Consider the following 23,441-nt stretch of genomic DNA (forward strand, 5'->3'; position numbering starts at 1 on the left):
CTTCTGAAGATGAAGCCCCACCAACCTAATCATCACAACATGCCAGCTGAGGTACATTGCCATGTTGGTCACCATTTTTTTTTAAAAGATATCTAAAATTTATATGCTTGCTTTTTTTTTTTTTGCTAGACTTGTAGGTCAAAGTTCATGGCCCTCTTGGCAATGTTGGTGCCTACTGTGGACCTCTTTATTCTTTATCACTGCCAGGCAGACCTTCAGCTACAGCTGTGTTTAAGTGATTGTAAACTCTCGTTTAAAAAAAAAAAAATTTAAATAACAAACATGTTATACTTGCCGCCTCCTCTGTGTAATGGTTTTGCACAGAGCAGCCTGGATCCTCCTCTTCTTGAGTGCTCCTGGTTCCTCCCTCCTATCGAGTGCCCCCACAGTCAGCAGCTTCCTATGGGGGCGCTGGAGCCGAGTCACAGCTCTGTGTGTCCATTCAGACACAGAGACCCGGCCCCACCCCCTCTCTCCCCTGATTGGCTGACTGACTGTGACAGCAGCGGGAGCCAATGGCGCCGCTGCTGTTTCTTCTCCAATCAGGAGGAGTTTCCCAGACGGCTTTACACTTGTGGACACCCTGGACAGAGAAGGGGCTCAGATAAGTAATTAGAGGGTGCTGGGGAGGCTGCTACACACAGAAGGTTTTTTTATCTTAATGCATAGAATGCACCTTCTGCCTTTACAACTCCTTTAATTGATACAAGCCCCAGTAGAATTCAGAATAGGATGCACTAATTCGGCAGCATAAAAGTTGTATAACCAAGAAGAAAAGCCCAAACGCTGCACAAGTAAAAGTGGCTTTAGTCTGGCTCCATTGAGATCATGCCCCCTCCGATGCATGTTACCTCACCCACATGCCAAAATAATGGAGGACTCCCTGACTAAGCCCTGTGGGTGGGGTGAAACACGTCAATGAGGGGGGCGTGACCTGGATGAAGCTGCTTTTATTTGATAGATATCTTGGTTTGGCGTTTGGGCTTTTCTTCTTGTTTACGTATACTTTGAGCCGGGATGGGCTCCATCCACGCCGATCCCTTTCCACCAGAACTTATTGGAGCGCAGACCTGGAGTGGCACCAAAAGCTTCTTGCCTTTATGGTTACAGTTATAAAACTATTAGAAGTCGATGTTTTAAAATCTGTTAATAAGAGGTAATCTGTGTATTCAGGGTTCTAAAACTTGCTGGTATAGGTTTTCATAATAAAATGTTATGTTTATATATATATATAAAAAAAGACAGTGTTTACCTATTTAAACTACATGGTGTTCTGTTGGTTTTCTCTACAGCTTGTTCCTCAGCTAGTTCGTATTCTTAAAAATCTAATTATGTCCGGATATTCTCCAGAACACGACGTGTCCGGAATCAGCGACCCCTTTCTGCAGGCGAGTATCAGCCACATCAGCCACTGTTGCTGACCTACTGGACTACATACTCTGTGGTTTGGGTGGTCATGATAGGGGGGGGATCTAAGTAACTTTATTTTTTTCTGGGTTTCTTTTACTAGGTGCGGATATTAAGGCTTCTCCGAATTCTCGGCAGAAATGACGATGACTCCAGTGAAGCCATGAATGATATTTTGGCACAGGTGGGTACTAACTGGTTGGATGTATACAGCAACGCCTCTTTTCCTTTTTCTTTTTTTTTTTCTTTTAATTCTTTTTTTTTTTTTTTTTTATTATTCTTTATTCTTATATGCTCAATATAATCCTTCCAGTAAGATTTGTAGTTATTGGTAGGTGGGTGAAAGTGCTCTGCATGTATGGTAATATGCAGTAGGTGTCATACAGAAGAAAAAAATTATTGGAGTCCACATGTGGTAAATTCAGTTGATTGGACATGATTTGGAAAGGCGCACACCTGTCTATAGAAGGTCTCACAGGTGAGCCTCGGTTCACACTGGGGCGACTTGTCAGGCGACCTAGTCGCCTGACAAGTCGCCTCCCGTTCTGTGCTATGGAACCGTTCTAATCGGAGCGACGCAAGTCGCTCCGACTTAGAAAAAGGTTCCTGTATTACTTTGGGGGCGACTTGGGGCGACTTGCATAGACTTCTATGCAGAAGTCGTCTCGCAAGTCGCCCCGGCAGTCGTTTGCAGGTCGCCTCGCTGAGGCGACCTGCAAGTCGTGCCGCCCATGTGTGAACCGAGCCTAACAGTGCATGTCAGAGAACAAACCAAACCATGAAGTCCAAGGAATTGTCTGTAGACCTCCCAGACAGGATTGTATGGAGGCACAAATCTAATGAAGGGTGCAGAAAAATTTCTGCAGCATTGAAGGTCCCAATGAGCACAGTGGCCTCCATCATCCATAAATGGAAGAAGTTTGGAACCACCAGGACTCTTCCTAGAGCGCGCTGCCAAACTGAGCGATCGGGGGGAGAAGGGCCTTAGTCAGGGAGGTGACCAAGAACCCGATGGTCACTCTGACAGAGCTCCAGCGTTTCTCTGTGGGTACTAACTGGTTGGATGTATACAGCAACGCCTCTTTTCCTTTTTCTTTTTTTTTTTCTTTTAATTTTTTATTTATTTATTTTTTTTATTATTCTTTATTCTTATATGCTCAATATAATCCTTCCAGTAAGATTTGTAGTTATTGGTAGGTGGGTGAAAGTGCTCTGCATGTATGGTAATATGCAGTAGGTGTCATACAGAAGAAAAAAATTATATATGCATTTTAATTTAAAGCTGAACACTGGGGAAATGACAAAACTGCCCTTGCATTGGGGCTTCCCTTTTTTTCTTTCACAACAAGGATTGCTCTTTATTGAAAACATGGGATTAGTACAATAACTATAAGCAAGTCAGAGTGGTACAATCAAGCTAAAGGCTGTGCAGACAGTGTTGAAAGCTCTCAGTTGTTCAGAGGTATATAAAGCCAACAAACTAGATAGGGAATGGCACCAAGGCTTAAAAGCAATAAAAATCGTTACAAAAGAATAAGCAAAGAGCCCTAGGGGGGTAGTACACCCGCCAGGGAAAAGGACAGAGCTGTCCAAGGCTGCCAAATTCTATTGTATTTCTTGAGGCCATCTCTATTAATATACATTAGCTTATACAGTTCATACGGAAAGTATTCACAGCGCTTCACTTTTTCCACATTTTGTTATGTTACAGCCTTCTTCCAAGATGGATTAAATTCATTATTTTTATCAAAATTCTACAAACAATCCCCCATAATGACAACGTGAAAAAAGTTTGTTTGAAATACGGTATTTGCAAATTTATTAAATAAAAAACAAAAAAAATTCCTATGTACGCAAGTATTTGCAGCCTTTGCCCAGTACTTTGGTGAAGCTCCTTTGGCACCAATTACAGCCTCAAGTCTTGTTGAGTATGATGCTACAAGCTTGGCACACCTATTTTTGGGCAGTTTCTCCCATTCTTCTTTGCAGGACCTCTCAAGCTCCATCAGGTTGGATGGGGAACGTCGGTGCACAGCCATTATCAGATCTCTCCAGAGATGTTCAATCGGGTTCAAGTCTGGACTCTGGCTGGGCCCAATCAAAGACATTCACAGAGTTGTCCCGTAGCCACTCCTTGTTATCTTGGCTGTGTGCTTAGGGTCGTTGTCCTGTTGGAAGATGAACCTTCGCCCAAGTCTGAGGTCCAGAGCGCTCTGGAGCAGGTTTTCATCAAGGAGGTCTTTGTACATTGCTGCATTCATCGTTCCCTCGATCCTGACTAGTCTGCCAGTTCCTGCCACTGAAAAACATCCCCACAGCATGATGCTGCCACCACCATGCTTCACTGTAGGGATGGTATTGGCCAGGTGATGAGCGGTGCCTGGTTTCCTGCAGACATGGCGCTTGCCATTCAGGCCAAATAGTTCAATCTTTGTTTCATCAGACCAGAGAATTTTATTTCTCATGGTCTGAGAGTCCTTCAGGTGCCTTTTGGCAAACTCCAGGCGGGCTGTCATGTGCCTTTTACTGAGGAGTGGCTTCTGTCTGGTCACTCTACCATACAGGTCTGATTGGTGGAGTGCTGCAGAGATTGTTGATCTTCTGGAAGGTTCTCCTCTCTCCACAGAGAAACGCTGGAGCTCTGTCAGAGTGACCATCGGGTTCTTGGTCACCTCCCTGACTAAGGCCCTTCTCCCCCCGATCGCTCAGTTTGGCAGCACGCTCTAGGAAGAGTCCTGGTGGTTCCAAACTTCTTCCATTTATGTATGATGGAGGCCACTGTGCTCATTGGGACCTTCAATGCTGCAGAAATTTTTCTGCACCCTTCATTAGATTTGTGCCTCCATACAATCCTGTCTGGGAGGTCTACAGACAATTCCTTGGACTTCATGGTTTGGTTTGTTCTCTGACATGCACTGGTAACTGTGGGACCTTCTATAGACAGGTGTGCGCCTTTCCAAATCATGTCCAATCAACTGAATTTACCACAGGTGGACTCCAATCAAGTTGTAGAAACATCTCAAGGATGATCAGTGTGAACAGGAGGCACCTGAGCTCAATTTTGAGTGTCAGGGCAAAGGCTGTGAATACTTATGTACATGGGATTGTTTCGTTTTTTATTTTTAATAAACTTCCAAAGATTTCAAACAAACTTCTTTCACGTTGTCATTATGGGGTATTGTTTTTAGAATTGTGAGAAAAATAATGAATCCATTTTGGAATAAGGCTGTAACATAACATTTCGTTGTGAGCAGACTGGTGGTGAACGGCTGCTATTTGGGGCTATAGGATCTTAGTGGGCATTCCACCTCTTTCGGTGGCAATGCTCTTCAACCTTTTATTGTTTGCAAGGCAGCATGATATATCTGAGTGCTTCTCCTGAGGAAGTGAGTTTTTTTTTTTTTTTTTTTTTAGAGGTAAGTTCAGGGGATGTCATGCACCTCCTTGGACCTAAAGTGATTGTAAAGGCAGAATGTGCATTCTATGCATTTAAGATAAAAAAACCCTTCTGTGTGCAGCAGCCCCGCTCAGTCCCTCCCTAATACTTGCCTGAGGTCCATCAAAATTTCTCGGCTGCCCAGGACTCCCCTTCTCATTGGCTGAGATAGTGTGGCCCAATTGGCTCCCGCTGCTGTCAATCAAAGTCAGCCAATGGGGCGAGAAGGGGAGCGGGGCCAGGCCACAGCTTTGTGTCTGAACGGACACAGGGAGTTGTGGATCAGCTCGGGTGCCCCCATAGCAAGCTGCTTGCTGTGGGGGTATTCAACAGGAGGGAGGGGCCAGGGGCACCTATGAGGGACCACAGAAGAGGAGGATCCGGGCTGCTTTATGTAAATCCACTGCACAGGGCAGGTAAGTGTAACATGTTTGTTATTTTTAATTAAAAAAAAAAAAAAAGAGACTTTACAATCACTTTAACTCATAGTGTGCCTTCACTTATTACAGTGTCTGAATTCCTGGAATTCAACTTTAAAGTGTATTTTCTGTGAGCTCATTTTCTGTATATTTACAATTAAATCCTTTAAAGAAAACCTCCCTCTCTTTTTATGAGTTAACCCTCCACATCCCAGCTTCTTGCCTATCTCAGTAACGGGTAGAAATCCTCTTTTGCTCTTCTGGTCTCTAGAAGCCCCATAGACTTGTATGAGGCTTTCCCAGAACTCAGATCAGCTGTTGTGTGTTTTCTTCTTTGTGAAATCACCAGACAGCCCGCTGCTGTAATTTCTTCTGAGGTTGTCTACTTTGGATGGGTTAAATATGTTTTATGGTAACGTGAGATTACGGGAATTGTCTGAGCTACGTTTACATTTTCTTTCTTTTATTTTCCAGGTTGCTACAAACACAGAGACCAGCAAAAACGTTGGCAACGCCATCCTGTATGAAACGGTCTTAACAATCATGGACATAAAGTCGGAAAGTGGCCTGCGGGTGTGTGTCTTGAAAAGCTAATTGCCAGTGACCTCCCTCTCTGTCCTTCCTCCAAGTTTTCCGCTCTGGTTTTATTTCGTGTTTCCTCATCTCATGTTCTGTACTTTCCTTTTCTACCGCTCTGCGTCTCGCGCTCTGTTTATTTCAACCGTTATTAAAGAAGTTCCACCCTAAAAAAAAATTTTGCATTAAAAGACTCCTTTTAAGCTATAAACAAACATTTGCAGGAATTTTTTTTTTTTTTTTTTTTTATACTTACCCTAAATGCCCTGTTGCTATGTAGCCCTTGTAATCTGCCACTTCCTGGTCTGCGGAGCTCCTCGTGGCTTCCTCCCTCGCCTATGCTCCTGGGAAATGACACATAAATCATAAATGCTGCAGAGGGTGCGTATAGCAGCAGGTTCCGCTTATTTTTTATTTATTTTTTTTTAAGCGCTTCTTGCGGATTTGTTTTTGGCTTTTTCATCCAAGCTGGAGTTGGGCTTTAACCACTTCCGCACCGCCCACTGTATATATACATCATTGCTTTGACTTTATATACCCTTATGGCAGCAGCTAGCTGCCATATCCCCCAGTATTTTTTTTTTTTATACAGTGGGCTATTTGGGGTCCGATAAAAGTGGTCCCAGCGGCGGATTCGCCACTATCCCTTTTATAGGCAGAGGGAGAGGACAAGATGGCCCCCACTCAACTCTATGCCCTTAGAGAAACGGAGCAACATCTGACGTCACTTCTGCTTAATGGCCTATGGGTCTCGCTAAAAAGAGGACCTGTCATGCTTATTCCTGTTACAGGGGATGTTTACATTCCTTGTAATGGCAATAAATCAACTCCAGTGTCCAGTGCTCTTTTTGAAGCTTTCTCTGGCTTAAAACAGCACAGTAGCTGGTATCCCCTCTCTAGTTCTTTTTCATGCACAGGCCCCCCGGGATTGTTGAATGATGATTATTGAGTGATCCATCGGCTGACTCGCTGTGCTGATCTTCAGTAAACTGACAACACCCGGGTCTTGGAATACTGTGAATGGTCATCCCCCACATAATACAAAGGCTTCAGTGAATGGGCAGAAGGAGGGGCAGGTATAGCAGTTCCAGCGACTCTACTCTTGAAGGAGTTGAGACCCACAGTGAGCAGTATGGGAGCTCCAGAAGTTATCTTCCTGGAGCATTAAATCTGTCCGATGTGAATAATAGAGAAAAGTCTACGAGGTGGCAAGCGGCTTGTAAGGCCTCATGTACACTGCTGCTGGTATACGGACGTTTAGGAGCAGTTGGGCTTTTTTTTTCAACTGCCACTGAACTCTCCTCTGTTATCTTATCTGTCCATGTACACGGGGGTTGTTTACAGTCGTTTCTAGGCAGTTGAGTTTAGAGGCATTTTTTGGATTGCAAAAAAATGTGTTCAGAAACTGAGTTTACAGGCATTTCAAGCGTCAATGTGGCTAAACGCGGTAACTCGCATTTAGCCGCGTTTCATCTACAGGCGTTTTTAATTTTTGGCTATTTAAAAAGAGAGATTTTTAAAACGCCGCTAAATGCGCCATGTAAACGCGGTAAAATGGACGCTTTAAAGGTCCGTTACTATCTGTCAAGTTAAATCGTTCAGGAGAGGTTGTAAAAACATTCCGTGTACATGAAGCTTTAGACTCAATTCATGGTATGCCTGCTGTTTTTGCAAAATAACTAAATTCTTGGCATTTAGCTTTAACCCTTGCAGCGCAGGGGAGCCCCAATGGAAGGGACATTTTCAAATTTAGAGTTTATCTTTAATGTGATAACAAAAAAAAAAAAAACATTTAAAGGGACAGTGTAAAAATAAAGTAAAATAAATAAAAAAAATTTTTTAAAGCGTCCGCAGAAGCAATCACATACGTAAGTCACGCCTGCATATGTAAACCATGTTCATACCACATGTGAGGTATCGCCGCGTTCGTTGGAGCGAGAGCAATAGTTCTAGCACTAGACCTCCTCTGTAACTCTAAACATGTAACCTGTAAAAAAAAAAAAAAAAAAATTAAAACCTCGCCTGAGGAGATTTCGAGGTACTGTAGTTTGTCGCCATTCCACTAGCGTGCGCAATTTTGAAGCATAACATGACAACAAAATTGGGCAAACTTTACAATTTTTTGTTTTCTTTTTTAAATTCATGAAAGTGTATTTTTACCCCCCAAAAATTTTTTGTTTGATACTCCGCTGCGCAACTACCGTGTGACATAAAATATTGCAACAACCGCCATTTTATTCTCTGGGGTCTCTGCTAAAAATATGTATATAATGTTTAGGAGTTCTAACTATATCTCTAGCAAAAAATACTAATTTAAACTTGAAGAAAACTAGAGTCAAAAAAGGCCTGGTCCTTAAGAGGTTAAACCATAAGCACCATAATGAGCAGTTTCCCAGAATGTACCAAAAACTATCTTCGGCCTGGGTTCACACTATCTTCGCATGTGGCTCACAGCGGGGGGTCCAGTGCGTCCCCGTTCACCTTTCAGGTCAGATTTCAGCTCAAGTTTTTGGCTGAATTAGGACCTGAAACAGACCAAAAGACACACAGGGCTCCTGTGCAAACTCGGACCTGAGCCGCAGCGGAGAGATGTGAACCCGATCCATAGAGAGCCGGTCAGAATCTCCTGCTATTGTGAATTGGATTAGTGTGAACCCAGCCTTATACTAGTGACTATGCTTTGTGTTTACTTACTAATCGCCTCGCTTGTGTATTCATCAGTTTTACTTTCTCTCTTATTCCTAACAGGTTCTAGCTATTAATATCCTAGGACGGTTTTTATTAAATAATGACAAGAATATTAGGTAAGCCCTATGTAGGCCCAAATACTATTGTGTTGTTGGAGTCTGTGATGTGCTGTGGGCTCCCAATAACAGGAGACTTGTCATTTTATTCAGATATGTGGCTTTGACGTCCTTACTCAAAACTGTACAGACCGACCACAATGCAGTACAGAGGCACCGCAGCACCATCGTGGATTGTCTAAAGGATTTGGATGTCTCAATAAAGAGGTAAAATTTGGTTTGTTTATAAAGAGTAAGTAGCTCTTTTAACCACTTCAGCCCCGGAAGATTTTACCCCCTTCCTGACCAGAGCACTTTATGCGATTCGGCACTGCGTCGCTTTAACTGACAATTGAGCGGTCGTGTGACGTTGTCCCCAAACAAAATTGACGCCCTTTTTTTCCCACAAATGTGCTATAAACAAAAAAAAGAACGTCCATTTAAAAAAAAACACAATATTTTGTACTTTTTGCTATAATAAATATCCCCTTCTTTTTTTTTTTTTTTTTTTTAAGCAAATTTTTTTCTCAGTTTAGGTCGATATGTATTCTTCTACATATTTTTGGTAATAGAAATCGCAATAAGCGTATATTGATTGGTTTGCGCAAAAGTTATAGCGCCTACAAAATAGGGGATAGATTTATAGCATTTTTTTTTTTTTTTTTTTACTCGTAATGGTGGCGATCTGCTATTTTTATCGGGACTGCGACATTATGGCGGACACATCGGACAATTTTGACACATTTTTGGGACCATTTGTCATTAATACAGCGATCAGTGCTATAAAAATGCTCTGATTACTGTAAAAATGTCACTGTCACTAGTGGCCGCCTAAGGAAGCAACGTAAGCGACGTAACATAATGTCGATTCACCTGCCAGTGCCAATCTGCTGCAGTAAAATTGCAGCGGCTGGTCGGCAATCGGTTGAGAGGCTTTTTTTAGGTAGCAGAATATTATAAGAGACCCTGCAATTTTTTTTTTTTTGCTCATTCAAATGTTCAGGGAAAAGTGACCGTGTCTCCTGATTAGCCTAACCCCCCCCCCCCCCCCCCCGGCTGGTTTATTCATCTATCAATGCTCCTAATCTGTCACCATTCTGCTGTATCAGCGCTTTTGCTCCGTTGCTGTAAAGGAGCAGGGCTTCCTATTATGGAGGAGAATGTGACCTCCCCCATATGACAGTGGTCAGGCCTGAGCAGGCATTCACCAGGGTGAGAAGTTGGGTAGGGATGTTATCCACCAGGGTAAGGGCTCTTTCACACTGACGATCCGTATGTCCGTTTTTCATCCTTCCGTTTTCGGATGTAAAACGGACATACATGTATTCCTATGGAGCGTCGGATGTCAGCGGTGACATGTCCGCTGACATCCGACCCGCTCCGATCCGAAAAGTGTAACGGAGGAAAACCCTACTTTTCCATCTGTTTTCGGATCGGGTGACGACGGACTCTACGGTCCGTCATCATCCGATCCCCCATAGGGGAGAGCGGCGCTCTGACACGTCCGTCGCTGCACAGTGTGCAACGATGGACCTGTCATCTTTCTGCTCAGCTCCCCGCTGAGCAAGTGGGTGTTCTCGGAGCGGATCATCACTGATCCGCCCCGTGTGAAAGAGCCCTAAGGCAGGTCATACATTATTCAAACAAACGGCAACTGCCCCAACCAATAACCAGATTTAACCGCAAAGGGCGCATGGAAGGGCAATGCATGTCAAACAAATACAAATAAAAATTCACAGCTCACTTGCCAGCCTGCAACCAACGGAATTTATCCTAACAGTTTGCTTTAAAAACAGGGGTTTAGTTTGCACACATTTGCAAATACATGCATAAGCTGTAGAGGCTGAGACAAGGCACCCCAGTATTATCTGCAGTCCTAATTCTATAAATTTTGAGAGCCTCCATGGTAGGAGCACATGCATTCTAATGAATAGATTGGGGGTAGGTATGCCTGGCGGGAGCCAGCAAACTCAATGGCAGCGAGAAAGTGTCCAGTGCGCCCCCTCACCAAATAACCAAAGGTCATACATTATGCTATTTTCTTTCCTTCAACCACAGGTTGAAGGAAAGAAAATGGCTGGATTCCCCCATCAGCACAGTCAGTGCTGATGGGGGAATCCCTCCCACTGCGCTATTGTATTCTGACAGCGAAAGGTTTCTCCGCCATCAGAATACAATGATCACTGCTGCTGGCTATAGGCGCCAGCAGTTGTCAAATGAAAATAAAATCGACAGGCTGGTTGTACTGAAGTCAATCGATCTAATTCATTACAACCTGCTTGCCCATAGATGGATCGAAATTCGTCCGGTTCCTGCTAAACTGGCTGAATTTCATTCCCACTTATGGCCGGCTTAAATTCTTACACTGCCGTTTACTAGGGTGGACTCCTGAGGGAACGATAATCAGTGATTGTACCCTGCTGGTGAGGGGTGGGCTAAGTGACATTGGGGTTGATTTACTAAAGGCAAATGCTGTATATAAAGGCAAATACAGTGCAAGTTGCTGCAAAGCTTAGTAAATGAGGGGAAGCTTCTCTTTGTAAAAATTACCCAATCACATGTAGGGGGAAAAAAAAAACTGCATTTTTGCTTGCACATGATCAAAGTCAGCAGAGCTTCCCTCATTTACTAAGCTGTGGAGCAACTGCACTTGCAAAGTGTCAGTCTTATTTGCCTTTAATCAACCTCAGTGTCCAGTGCTCCTTTTTGAAGCGTTCTCTGGCTTAAAACACCACAATAGCTGGTATCCCCACTTTGGTTCTGTTTCATGCACAGGTCCCCCGGGATTGTTGAATGATGATTACTGAGTGATCCATCGGCTGACTCTCTGTGCTGATCTTCAATAAACTGACAACACCCGGGTCTTGGAATACTGTGAATGGTCTTCCCAGCTCATTTGTGAATGAGGTCACATAATACAAAGGCTTCAGTGAATGGGCAGAAGGAGGGGGGCGGGTATAGCAGTCTCAGTGACTCTGCTCTGAGCTGAGACCACAGTGAGCAGCATGGGAGCTCCAGAAGTTATCTTCCTGGGGCAATAAATCTGTCCGATATAAATATTAGAGAAAAGTCTATGAGGTGGCAGGCGGATAGTTAGACTCAACTCTTGGTATGCTGGCTGTTATAGCAAAATAGCGGAATTCTTGGAATTCAGCTTTAACCCTTGCAGTGCAGGGGAGCCCCACTGAATGGGACATTTTTAAATTTTCCCCGGAATTCATCTTTAAGACTTGCACACTTACACTTTAAATCCTTCTCATTCCAGGCGAGCTATGGAGCTGAGTTTTGCACTGGTGAATGGCAACAACATCCGCGGCATGATGAAGGAGTTGCTTTACTTCTTGGACTCCTGTGAACCAGAATTTAAATCAGACTGTGCCTCGGGCATCTTCTTAGCAGCAGAAAAGTACGTGTCTTCCCACTGCCCTGTCAGCAATTTGTCACTCTGCACAGCCACACAGTGCAATGCACACGTCTTCGGCATTAAGCCTACAATAAAACTCATTTTGCCTTTTTTATTTTAACTGTTTCCAGGTACGCACCGTCAAAGCGGTGGCACATAGACACCATAATGAGAGTCCTCACTACGGTAAGTATCAGGTAATTCTCATAAAGTATAATGCACTCCTTAATGTAGATGTTTAGAAATTAAAATGATTTTAATTGCTTATTGACCGCTGACCACCTCATGTATTCGTGCAGCGGCAGAGCTTCTCTCCTGTGTCGGATCATGTACCTAAAGACGTAATCCAGCACTTCTGGTAGGGGGCGCACTCCGCCGGTGCTGTGATTAGTCAGCAGGTGCCGGCTATAATGGATGACCGCCGGCACCCGCTGATCGGGGGTAAGAGGACAGGCCAGAGCTCTGTCAATGTAAACAATGCAGAGCTCCGTCCTGTCAGCGGGGGATGTGCTGGTTTTTGTTTCTCTGCAAAGCACATCCCTTAGTAAAATCTCCTCACAGTACACACAAAGCACTTTTATACTGGTCATACACTATATGAAAAATCGGCCGAAATTTGGTCATTTGGTCAGTTCGTTTTTCGGCCTGTTAATGGGCACAAAATCGATAATTGTTGGGACGTTTTTGAGCCGAAAAAACGAAGGACAAGTTTGGAAATTTTCTGCTGAACAACCGATAAATTGAAAGGTTAATGTGCTTCCCGTCCGAACTGTTTGCACTAGGTATATGTAAAAAAAAAAAAAAAAATTGATTCATTTATGTCCACTGAACGATTTATCAGTCATTACATAATGGTGCTATCGTTTGCTCTCACGGCCGAATGTTTGTTTTTCGAAAATGGGTTCGGCCGATTTTTCGTATAGTGTATGGCCAGCATTAGGCACACAGTTAACCCTTTAAACGCCCTAGATGTGCTTATTTTTAGGACTGATCACTTTATTAGTGTCACTGGTTTCCCCAAAGTGTTGGCGCTATATAAATCCTGTATAATAATAATAATGTTAGCGTCAGACTGCCCGCCACACTATCACAGCCCCGCTATAAGTCGCTGATCGCCGCCATTACTAGTATACATTTTTTTTTAAAAATTCCAGTATATATACCATAGTTTGTAGACGCTATAATGTTCATGTAAACCAATCAATATATGCTTTACTGGGATTTTTTTTTTTTTTTACCAAAAATATGTAGCAGAATACATATTGGCCTAAAATTTATGTAGAAATTTGATTTAAAAAAAAATAGTTGGATGTTTTTTACCGAAAGTGTAAAATATTTTTATTTTAAAATTTTCCTGATTCCCCCTCCCATCTGGCTCCTGATGAACCGGCTGAATTTCAATCCGCCTAGCTTACTAGGGTGGAGTAGGGAGGTGGTGAGGGAACGTTAATCGGTGATTTGTACCTTTCTGGGTAAGGGGTGGACTAAGTAACAGTGGGGGTTGATTTATTAAAGGCAAATTGACTGTGCAGTTGTTCCAGAGCTTAGTAAATGAGCCGAAGCTAAAGAATACACAATCGCATGCAAGGAAAAATAATGCATTTTTACTTGCACTTGTTTGGGTGGTGTAAGTCAGCAGAGCTTCCCCTCATTTACTAAGCTGTGGAGCAACTGCACTTGCGAAGTGCACAGTGTTTTTTTTTTTTTTTTTTTTTTTTTGCCTTTCGTAAATCAACTCCAGTGTCCAGTGCTCTTTTTGAAGCTTTCTCTGGCTTCAAACACCACAATAGCTGGTATCCCCACTTTAGGTCTGTTTCATGCACAGGCCCCCCGGGATTGTTGAATGATGATTACTGAGTGATCCATCGGCTGACTCTCTGTGCTGATCTTCAATAAACTGACAACACCGGGTCTTAGAATACTGTGTGGTCATCCCAGCTCATTTGTGAATAATGAGTTCACATGATAGATGCTATACAGACGCTAATAACATTTTTTTTTTTTTTTTTTTTTTTTTTCAAAATTTTCGGTCTTTTTTTTCATTTTATAGCTCAAAAAATAAAAAACCCAAAAGTGATCACATACCACCAGAAGAAAGCCCTGTTTGTGGGAATTTTTTTTAATAAATCTTCATTTGTGTACAGTTTTTTTTTTTTGCATGAACGCACAATTGTCAGTTAAAGTAATGCAGTGCCAAAAAGCAAAAAAAGTTTTTTTTTTTTTTTAAAAAAAGCAAACTTGTTATATTTACCTGTCCTCATATCAAGCCACTTGCTATGTAGGAACTCATGCTTGCTCCCAAGCCAGCTCTGAGTGTCCATTGACACACAGAGTGCGGCTCGGCCCCGCCCCCAGCTCTTTCCTTTACTAGCTGTGATTGACAGCGGTAGGAGAGAGAGAGAGCCGAGAGAGCTGATGCTGCAATGCACATCGCTGGATTGAGATCGGGCTCAGGTAAATATTTGGGGGGGGGCTACATTCAGAAGTTTTTTTTTTTAACCTTGGGGCCAGTTCACACCATAGAAACGCAGCCCGGATGCGTTCTAGGTGCTTATCTGCAGGCGCGTTTCTGATGCGTTCCACTGCTTTTTTCGCCCCTCTTTTTTTCATAAACCTAAATAAGGACAAGTGTGGTGCAGTGTGTTTTTGGTGCATTTAGGATGCGTTCCAGTAAATTTTTGATGCGTTGTGCAGGAAAAATGCAGCATGTTCTACGTTCACTGGAACTGCAAGCACTGGTGTGAACTCTGCCATTGAAAACCATATAACCTACTTTCCATGCGTTTTTGATGCAGAAAAAAAAATGCACTGGACTGCATGTGGTGTGAACTGGGCCTTGAACCTTGTACCTCTAGAACCACTTTAACCACTCCCGGGCCGCCCGCCCATCGATACGTGTCAGTCCTTTAATGTTAAATACCGTTGTTATCGCAGCAGATAGTTGCCATAACCCCGGTATTTTTTTATTTTTTTTTCAACGATGGGTTGTCTGCTTTAAGGTTAGTGGTCTCTGTGGCAGATTTGCTGCAAGATCACTTTTATCGGCGGTGGAAGATAATGCCCCCTCTCCTGCCCTGTCCCGGTCGTCTCCACCACTTACCACAGGCGTCGGTAGCGGCGGAGGCGATCCGATCCTATCCCCCGATAGCCAGGACCCAATGGCCTTTCAAAGGGGCAATTTTTTTTTTTTAAATACTTTTTTTTTTTTTTTTTTTATTGCTTTGAAGTGTAAATGTGAGATCGGAGGTCTCAGGTCTGACAGTAAAGAGGTCATGTCATGCTTTTTTTTTTTTTCAAATTACAAGGGATGTTTACATTCCTTGGAATAAAAGTGATCCAATTTTTTTTTTTTTAAAGGACAGTGTAAAAATAAAAAATAAGAATTAAAATAAATAAGAGGAAAAAAATAATAATTTGAAGCGAACGCATACGTAAGTCACACCCACATATGAAAACTGTGTTCCAACCACACATGTAAAGGTATCGCCACGATTGTTAATGTGAGAGCAATAATTCTAGCACTACACCTTCTCTGTAACTAAAAACTGGTAACCTGTATACATTTTTAAACGTCGCCTATGGAGATTTTTAAGTGCCAAAGTTTGTCGCCATTCCACGAGTGGGCGCAATGTTGAAGCGTGACATGTTGGGTATCAATTTACTCGGCCTAACATGTTCTTATTTTTTTCCCCCCAAAAAAATAGCATTCGTAAGACCGCTGTGCAAATACAGTGTGACATAAAGGATTGCAACGACCGCCATTTTATTCTCTAGGGTGTTTGCAAAAAATATCTATATAATGTTTGGGGGTTCTAAGTAATTTTCTAGCAAAAAAAAAAAAAAAAAAAATGATTTTAACCACTTCAATACCGGGCACTTTCACCCCCTTCCTTCCCAGGCCAATTTTCAGCTTTCAGCGCTCTTGTACTTTCAATAGGAATTGCGCAGTCATGCAACACTGTACCCAAATTAAATTTTTAGCGTTTTGTTCACACAAATAGAGCTTTCTTTCGGTGGTATTTATTCACAAATCAGTTTTTTATTTTTTGCAATATAAGTGAATAAAAGAGCGGAAATTTTGAAGAAAAAAAATTCTACTTTCTGTTTTTAAAAAAAAATCGAATAAAATCTAATTTTTGTCATTAAATTTAAGCCAAAATGTATTCTGCTACATGTCTTTGGTATAAAAAAAAAAAAAAAATCCTGTTAAGAGTATAATAATTGGTTTGTGTGATCAGACGCAGATGATCCTTGGGACATATATGATTTTACTGTTACATATGTGGGGGACGTGTGTGTGGGGACATTGTGTGTTTACATTGTGTGGGGACACTGGGCCGGTGATCAGTGTGTAAAAAGCTGTAAGAAAAAAAAAACAGCTCATACTCACTAATCAGCGACCGGCTCTCCTCTCCTCACACAGAAGTTGTCAGTGAGGAGAGGAGAGCCGGTCGCTGATTAGTGAGTATGAGCTGTTTTTTTTTTACAGCTTTTTACACACTGATCACCGGCCCAGTGTCCCCACACAATGTAAACACACAATGTCCCCACACACACGTCCGAAAGAGCCGATCACCTAGCAACCAGCTCTCTATTGACATCACATGATGGCTGTGATAGGACACAGCCATCATGTGATCAGGAGAGCCATTCACAGAGCCCTCCTGCTGATCGGAGATGCTCTGTGTCCGAGTGACACAAGCGCTTTGGGATCGTGCCACTGTGCGGGCACGTGCGAGCGCAATCCCCCCCTTTTTCTGAGGGACGTTCCTGAACGTCCACTCAGGAGGAACGCGCCCACCCGGCTGTATATGTGGCTGGGAGGTGGATACCTTGTAAACACATGTCAAAAATTGTCCTGGTCCTTAAGTGGTTAAGGTCCTGACGTATGTTACTCACCCAATCATAACGGCTACAAAAGCTTTTAGGGGTGAAACTGATTTTTTTGAAAACTCACATAGGTGTGATGGTCAGGTGTCCACAAACCTTTTGTCCTTATAGTGTAGCTGTCAGTTCCCCTGTATGGAATAACTGAATTGCTCAGTGAGCTCAATGGGGTATATCGTTGGTAAATGCTGGTTATGCAGCACTGGGGTCCTGGGTGCAGATGTCTCCTAGGTTCTCCACCACATGGCATTTGTAGTCCCTTTTTTTTTTTTTTTTTTACTATTTAAAGGAGAAATACGGGGAATGCTCGTTTGGCTGTATTTCTCCTGTGGATCTCAGGAGTGCAGTTCGTTCCGCATTCCTGTGACATGTTTTCAGCAACTTCGTATGATTCTTTAAAACAAAAAAAAAATCCACTTCTCTGTTAAACCCAAGTACCCTTCTACAACCCCAAAACATACTGGTAGGTCAGCTGGCTTATCAAATTGACCCTAGTGTCTAACCTGCCATGGGTTGTTTATCTCTATGACTGATATAAAATCCCTTTTGGGGCAGTGATGGAGGTCGTCCACTAAAGGTATCATCTTGGTAAAATATATACATTTTATATTGAATATTGAAAGGCCTGGAGTTGAAGGAGGCAGTAATTTTACAAGGCCTGTGTTGCCCGGGTTTGAGTCCGGTCTCTCCTTCTGATTTTATTCCCTGTTTGTTTTTTGTGCTTTTCTAGGCTGGAAGCTATGTACGGGATGACGCCGTTCCTAATCTCATTCAACTGATCACGAATAGCGCGGAGATGCATGAATATACTGTACAGAAGCTCTACAAGGCCATTCTGGATGACATCTCCCAGGTAAACTAGGCTAACAGCTAATCACTAATGGGGCTCAGGTAAGTATTAGGGGGGCTGAGGGAGGCTGCTTCACACAGAGGGCTTTTTATCTTCATAAAAAAACCTTCTGCCTTTACAACCCCTTTAATCCTGTTTCATGCACAGGCCCCCAGGATTGTTGAATGATGATTACTGAGTGATCCATCGGCTGACTCGCTGTGCTGATCTTCAATAAACTGACAACACCCAGGTCTTAGAATACTGTAAATGGTCATCACAGCGCATTTGGGATTGAGTTCACATAATACAAAGGCTTCAGTGAATGGGCAGAAGGAGGGGGTGGGCATAGCAGTTCCAGCGACTCTTGAAGGAACTGAGACCCACAGTGAGCAGCTTTGGAGATCCAGAAGATCCTTCAGGTCTCAGCATCTTCAACTTTAGAGTCGGTGCAGCTGTTTTGACCACCCCTACTCGCCTCCTGACCAATCACAGAAGCCTTTGTATTATATGAACGCATTCACAAAATACAAAGGCTTCTCTGAATGGGCAGCAGAAGGGAGGGGCAGGCAATAGCTGCTTTGTGTGCCTCTCTCTCCTCTCCCACTGCCTCATGTGTCAGTGTGTGCTTTGACAGGGCCATAAACCTATCAGATGTAAATAATAGAGATAAGTTTAGGAGATGTCATGCACCTCTTTGGACTTAAATCATGGCATGCCTGCACTTTTTACAAAAAAGGCTGAATTACTGGAATTTAGCTTTTAAAGTAAACTTGTTATATAATTAAACTGGTCAAGCCATCAGAAGACATTACAGCACATGCATATGCTTTTCTTTTTTTGGGGGAAGTGATTTGGGAGCCCTCTTTTTTTAATGTAAGCATCCTAAAATTGCAAATTAAAAGTTGTGTTTGCATGTATAACTGCAACACTGTATCTTATGGTATTCTAAGTGGGGTTCCTGGGTGCTGTGCAGGTGTAAGGATGCTATTCTGTGTTGAAATTGAACTTAGAAGCACATAACGGCCATAAAACATGGGCTGCTTACTCTGATGCATATCTGTTGATTCGTTTAGATCAGTGGTCTCAGAAACTGCGGCCTGGGGGCCAGATACGACCCTTTACTTTCCTTTATCTGGCCCTTGGAGCAGTGTTCTGCTCACTGATACAAGACCCTATTCCAACTACTAACACCAATGATGGGGCATAATTCCTCCCACTGATACAAATGACGGGACACTATTCCTCCCACTGACACCAATAATGGGGTACTATTCCTCCCACTGATACCAATAATGGGGCACTATTCCTCCCACTGATACCAATAATGGGGCACTATTCCTCCCACTGATACCAATGATGGGGCACTATTCCTCCCACTGACACCAATGATGGGACACTATTCCCACTGATACCAATAATGGGGCACTATTCATCCCACTGACGCCAATGATGTGGCACTATTCCTCCCACTGATACCAACGATGGGGCACTATTCCTCCCACTATTGCCAATGATGGGGCACTATTCCTCCCACTGATGGGGCACTAGTCCTTCCACTGATGCCAGTGATGGGGCACCATTTCTTCCTCTGATACCAATGATGGGGTACCAGTTCTTCCACTGATACCAATGATTGGGCACTATTCCTCCCACTGACACCAATGATGGGGCACTATTCCTCCCACTGACATCAACGTCCAGCCCCCCTAAAGTCTGAAAGACCATAAACCGTCCCCTTTGTTTTGAAAGTTTTGAAGACACCTGATTTTAGATTATACTTTTAATACACGTAGTACACAGTATGTCCACTGGATGGTGCTGTTCTTCAGCAGTTGTATATGAAACGTGATGCAATTGTTGTCCCACAGCAACCGATGGTCCAGGTCGCCTCCTGGTGCATTGGAGAATATGGAGACCTGCTAATATCTGGCCAATGTGAAGAGGAGGAGCCCATTCAGGTAGGACAGCATCACATAGCAAAAGGTGAAAACTGACAATCGTGGCGTTACTTTAATACATGTTATCTATATCTAGGTCACAGAGGATGAGGTTTTGGATATTCTAGAAAGTGTTCTGATTTCCAACATGTCAGCATCCGTTACACGAGGCTTTGCTCTGACAGCCATCATGAAAAACTCAACTAGGTTCAATAACACTGTCAAGTAGGTACTGGTGACCAGATGTGAAAAGAACCTTTTTTTTTTTTAATTTTTTTTTTTTTTAGCGGGGTATCGTCTGCAGGCTGACAAAAGTGCTGTGTGTTCAGATTTCATCTGGAGCAGATTGGAGAAAATTGCTCCTCTCATGCGGCTGTTCCCTCTGCTAGACCTCCACTGTTTGGTACAGAGCTAGTCAGATACAGCAGCTAACTTTTACCAGTTTCCCCAACTGATTTTATTGGTCTTGCTTGGGCGGTGGGTGGGGACATCTCTTAAAGTGGACCTGAACACAGAAAGTGAAAACTTGCTACGTCCGTCGTAGGGAACATCCAGAAATGATTGTGTTTAACCACTCGCTGTCTAGCGACATACCGGTACGTTGCTGGACTTTGAGTGGTTCTGCTGGTATGCAGGCATCATCCCAGTATTGTGTTTTTCGGCCGGCGGTAGGCTTTCTTGTAACGGCAATCATGGTGGCTAATTAGCCGCTGAATTGCTTTTACAAGCAGCGTGAGTGGAAGCCTCATACCCAACAATCCCTGTGCCGCCTTCCACGGCTCTCCCGGCCCACCATCTGACCATAGAGCTGATTGGGGAACTGGAATGAAATTCTTCCTGCAAAATAGCAGTACACTTCCTGGTATGTGAGGGGGGTGCCTAGGCACTCCTGTGACTACAACTTCATAGCTAGATATCCGTGATCTGGGATGTTTCTGACTGCTAGTCTTAGGAGATTTGGAGTGAGATTTGTTGATGTAATTGCAGTTCTGCTAACTATTCTCCCGCCTTCTTGCCGGCAGGCTCTGACCCCGCCTCTAGCAAGATGGTTGCATCTATACAGACGCATTGCGTAATGGGGGGGGGGGGGGGGAGAGAGATCTGCTGCAGGGAGACCACAAGCACTACTGGTGACCTGTCCTTTTCTCTCTGCCTGCTTTTTTTAGCACAGCTTCCGTAGGTTGAGTTCATCTTTAAGAGTTTAGGTACGTGAACAGTCTCTAGCTTGGCAAACCTGCTGTTTACAGTACAGGAAATCTGGTGCAGTACAATTCAAGTGCAGTATATATGTATAAAGGTGACTTTTATTTGCGATTTATGACTCTTAAAGCAGTAGTAAACAGCCACTGCTGTGTCTCAGCCAATCAGGAGGGAGAGTCTCTGACATCACTGGACAGAAATGGGGCTCAGGTAAGTATTAGGGGGGCTGAGGGAGGCTTCTTAATGCACAGAATGCATTAAGATAAAAAAAAAAAACCTTCTGCCTTTACAACACCTTTAATTCTGTTTCATGCACAGGCCCCCAGGATTGTTGAATGATGATTACTGAGTGATCCATCGGCTGATTCGCTGTGCTGATCTTCAATAAACTGACGACATCTGGGTTTTAGAATACTGTAAATGGGGCATATGCAATTAGCGGACCTTCAGCTGTTGCAGAACTACAAGTCCCACGAGGCATAGCAAAGCTCTGACAGCCACAAGCATGACACCCAGAGGCAGAGGCATGATGGGACTTGTAGTTTTGCAACAGCTGGAGGTCCGCTAATTGCATATCCCTGCTGTAAATTGTCATCCCAGATCATTTGTGATTGAGTTCACATAATACAAAGGCTGCAGTGAATGGGCAGAAGGAGGGGCGGGCATAGCAGTTTCAGTGACTCTGTTCTTGATGGAACTGAGACCCATAGTGAGCAGCTTTGGAGCTCCAGAAGTTCTCTTCCTGGAGCAATAAATGTATCATATGTGAATAATAGAGAAAAGTCTATGAGGTGGCAGGCGGCTCATTAGTCTCAACTCTTGGTATGCCTGCTGTTTTAGCAAAATAGCTGAATTCTTGGAATTCAGCTTTAACCCTTGCAGTGCCAGGGAGCCCCACTGAAAGGGTTTTTTTTTCTAATTTCCCCGGAGTTCAGCTGTAAGACTTGCACTCTTACACAGTATTGATTAAACCCTTCTCATTCCAGGTGCTCTATGGCTGTATTTCAGGGACCCTGACTAATCCTTCAGGTCTCAGCATCTTCAACTTTAGAGTCGGTGCAGCTGGTATGCCCACCCCTCCTCGCCTCCTGACAAATCACAGAAGCCTTTGTATTATATGAAGTCATTCACAAAATACAAAGGCTTCTCTGAATGGGCAGCAGAGGGGAGGGGTAGGCATAGCTGCTCTTTGTGCCTCTCTCCTCACTGCCCCATGTGTCAGTGTGTGCTCTGGCAGAGCCATAAACCTGTTGGATATAAATAATAGAAGTTCAAGAGATGTCATGCACTTCCTTGGACTTAACTCGTAGCGTGCCTCCACTTTTGACAAAAAAGTTGAATTTAGCTTTAAAGTAAACTTGTATAACTAATCTGGTCAAGCCATCAGAAGACATTACAGCACATGCTTCTCCCTGCAAGTTAATGTCATAATTATGAAAGACGCCTGAAAATTAAGCCCTCCAGCGGCGCGCTGTCACTCCTGACAAGGGCTTCCATCTTCACCTGGTCTTCAGTGTTCACAAGCCACCTGATTGGCCCGAGTCACGACCCCTGCATGCCTCTCTCAATGAACGGCACGCGATCTATTGAGAGCGTAGTGCTTATGCACCGGTAAATGTCTGCTAAACTGTACACGTTTACCTACAGGTAAGCCTTTTTATAGGCTTACCTGCAAGTATAAATACAAAAAACACCTTTACTATTACTTCAATATTTCTGCATAACCGTTGGAAATCTTTTTTACAGTAGTTCTCTAAAGGCTTGTGTTTTTTTTTTGTTTTTTTTTTTTTTACCTTAACACATACTCTACATTAGACCCCTTTCACTTTGAGGTGGTTTTCAGGCACTTTAGCGCTAGAAATAGCCTCTGAAAACTGCCTCTCATTCATTTGTGTGTCTTTTCACACTGTGGCGGTGCGCTTGCTGGACGTTCCGAAAAGTCCTGCAAACGGCATCTTTGGGGCGGGTTGGGAGCTCTCCCAAAAACCCCCCCGGCCTGAAAAGCGATTTTAAAAAAGACGCAAAACGGGACTTTTTAACCTTTTTTGGGGTAAAAAGCGGCCCGCTAGTGACGCAAAAGAGATGCTTAAACGACGCTAAAACGTACGTCACTTTAGTGCGACTGGACAGGCGAGTCAGTGTGAAAGTAGTTTTTAAAGCTAAAAACCTGATTGCAGGCCCTCCCCAGCCCTCCTCTCCCCTCCCCAGCCCTCCTCTCCTCTCCCCAGCCCTCCTTTCCCCTCCCCAGCCCTCCTTTCCCCTCCCCAGCCCTCCTTTCCCTTTCCCTCCACTCCCCTCCCCTCCACTTCCCCAGCCCTCCTTTCCCTTCCTCTCCCCTCCCCAGCCCTCCTCTCATCTCCCCTCCTCTCCCCTCTCCAGCCCTCCTCTCATCTCCCCTCCTCTCCCCTCTCCAGCCCTCCTCTCATCTCCCCTCCTCTCCCCTCTCCAGCCCTCCTCTCATCTCCCCTCCTCTCATCTCCCCTCCTCTCCCCTCTCCAGCCCTCCTCTCATCTCCCCTCCTCTCCTCTCCCCTCCTCTCCTCTCATCTCCTCTCCCCTCCT

At 43.8% G+C, this 23,441-nt stretch overlaps 1 protein-coding gene and 2 non-coding genes across 4 annotated transcripts in view; all 3 read left to right on the forward strand.

The window, feature by feature from the left end:
- AP1G1 (adaptor related protein complex 1 subunit gamma 1) overlaps positions 1-23,441 on the forward strand; it is an 80,315-nt gene that overhangs the window by 43,100 nt on the left and 13,774 nt on the right. For both annotated transcript variants that reach the window (XM_073605882.1, XM_073605883.1), the window contains exons 7-16: positions 1,293-1,388; positions 1,511-1,591; positions 5,737-5,835; positions 8,587-8,642; positions 8,736-8,849; positions 11,887-12,027; positions 12,156-12,210; positions 17,642-17,764; positions 19,612-19,701; positions 19,778-19,905. In XM_073605882.1, coding sequence (XP_073461983.1) covers positions 1,293-1,388; positions 1,511-1,591; positions 5,737-5,835; positions 8,587-8,642; positions 8,736-8,849; positions 11,887-12,027; positions 12,156-12,210; positions 17,642-17,764; positions 19,612-19,701; positions 19,778-19,905 — 983 coding nt within the window. The remainder of the gene's footprint in view (positions 1-1,292; positions 1,389-1,510; positions 1,592-5,736; positions 5,836-8,586; positions 8,643-8,735; positions 8,850-11,886; positions 12,028-12,155; positions 12,211-17,641; positions 17,765-19,611; positions 19,702-19,777; positions 19,906-23,441) is intronic.
- On the forward strand, positions 11,403-11,481 carry LOC141113112 (small nucleolar RNA SNORD71). Its single transcript, XR_012236738.1, has one exon. It is a non-coding gene; the product is annotated as a small nucleolar RNA SNORD71 (small nucleolar RNA).
- LOC141113111 (small nucleolar RNA SNORD71) lies at positions 17,916-17,992 on the forward strand. Its single transcript, XR_012236737.1, has one exon. It is a non-coding gene; the product is annotated as a small nucleolar RNA SNORD71 (small nucleolar RNA).

Source organism: Aquarana catesbeiana, linkage group LG11 (genome assembly GCF_042186555.1).
Source record: "Aquarana catesbeiana isolate 2022-GZ linkage group LG11, ASM4218655v1, whole genome shotgun sequence".
NCBI classification, from domain to species: domain Eukaryota; kingdom Metazoa; phylum Chordata; class Amphibia; order Anura; family Ranidae; genus Aquarana; species Aquarana catesbeiana.